Source organism: Aptenodytes forsteri, unplaced genomic scaffold (assembly GCF_000699145.1).
Source record: "Aptenodytes forsteri isolate BGI_AS27 unplaced genomic scaffold, ASM69914v1 Scaffold326, whole genome shotgun sequence".
NCBI lineage: Eukaryota > Metazoa > Chordata > Aves > Sphenisciformes > Spheniscidae > Aptenodytes > Aptenodytes forsteri.
This window is the reverse complement of record NW_008795677.1, coordinates 3,187-4,266: the sequence shown is the minus strand read 5'-3', so window position 1 is coordinate 4,266 and position 1,080 is coordinate 3,187. Positions and strand designations below refer to the sequence as shown.

Below are 1,080 nucleotides of genomic sequence, written 5' to 3'. Positions count from 1 at the left end.
CGCCGACGCCAACATCACTGACAGCCACGGCACGGAGGGGCTCGCCTGCGGCATGGCTGAGAACTGCACAGGTAAGGTGGCGGTGCTCGGGGGAGCCGGCAGCGTTGGACGGGAGCTGGGTGGTGCGGGGGAGAGGGCCGGGATGGAGGACGGGCAGGGTGTTTTGTCTAGCGTAGCCGCGTGGCATCCACCGAGCTGGGAAGCGGCCAGGACCGGCACGCCACGGCCAAGGACACAGGTGCCAGCGGCTCAGCTGGCGGGGCTCGGACCTGCTGTGGCGGTGGACCAGCTCCGGGATGCTGCCGCCTCCGGGCAGAACCGTAACGCCTGGGGGGGGGTGGGGATTTCTTTGTCCTTGTCACCCCCAGGGAACGTGACGCAGCTGAGGCGGCAGGGTCACTTCTCCAGGTGCCCAGAGGAGTACAAGCACTACTGCATCAGAGGGAGATGCCGCTTCCTCGTGGCCGAGAAGGCACCGGCCTGCGTGTAAGCCGCCGCCGGCGCGGACGCGGTGGCACGGGGTGGGGAGGACGGACACGTCCTCGTGTGTCTCGACTCGTGTGTCACCGACTCGACACGAGCGAGCGGGAGGAGGGAGGCACGGGCACCGTGGCGGTTTTTTGGACACCCCCCCACACACACCTTCTGCCTCCCCTGTGCCGCGGGGCAGGTGCGAGCGAGGCTACACGGGGGCTCGCTGCGAGAGGGTGGACATCTTCTACCTGCGAGGCGACCGGGGCCAGATCGTGATCATCTCCTTGATCGCCGCCATCGTCACCCTCATCGTCCTCATCGTCTGCGCCTGCCTTTGCAGTCAGTACGTTGGGGGACAGGGCGAGGGGCGGGAAGGGAAGGGGCAGCCCTGGATTGGGAGCGAATCCTGCCCACCTCCGCCGGCTTGGGGCAAGTTGAATTTGGGCTGCCCTGTTCAGGTGGGACACGGCCTCTGAGGGTGCCGGGAGGTGCACGGGGCATCGCTTCGGGGCTGGAAACCACGTGCGACCCCATGCAGAGCTTCTGCAAGGTGAAAGCAGAGGGAGGAGGAGGAGCAGCATTGCTGCCATGCCTCATTCTGCCTTT

At 67.0% G+C, this 1,080-nt stretch overlaps 1 protein-coding gene across 1 annotated transcript; it reads left to right on the top strand.

Moving 5' to 3' along the window:
- The first annotated feature begins 6 nt into the window (after window positions 1-6).
- BTC (betacellulin) lies at window positions 7-950 on the top strand. The gene is made up of 3 exons (XM_009282623.1): window positions 7-71; window positions 369-486; window positions 671-950. The coding sequence occupies exons 1-3, from the start codon at window positions 53-55 to the stop codon at window positions 948-950; spliced, it is 417 nt and encodes a 138-aa protein (XP_009280898.1). The 5' UTR covers window positions 7-52.
- The last annotated feature ends 130 nt before the right edge of the window (window positions 951-1,080 follow it).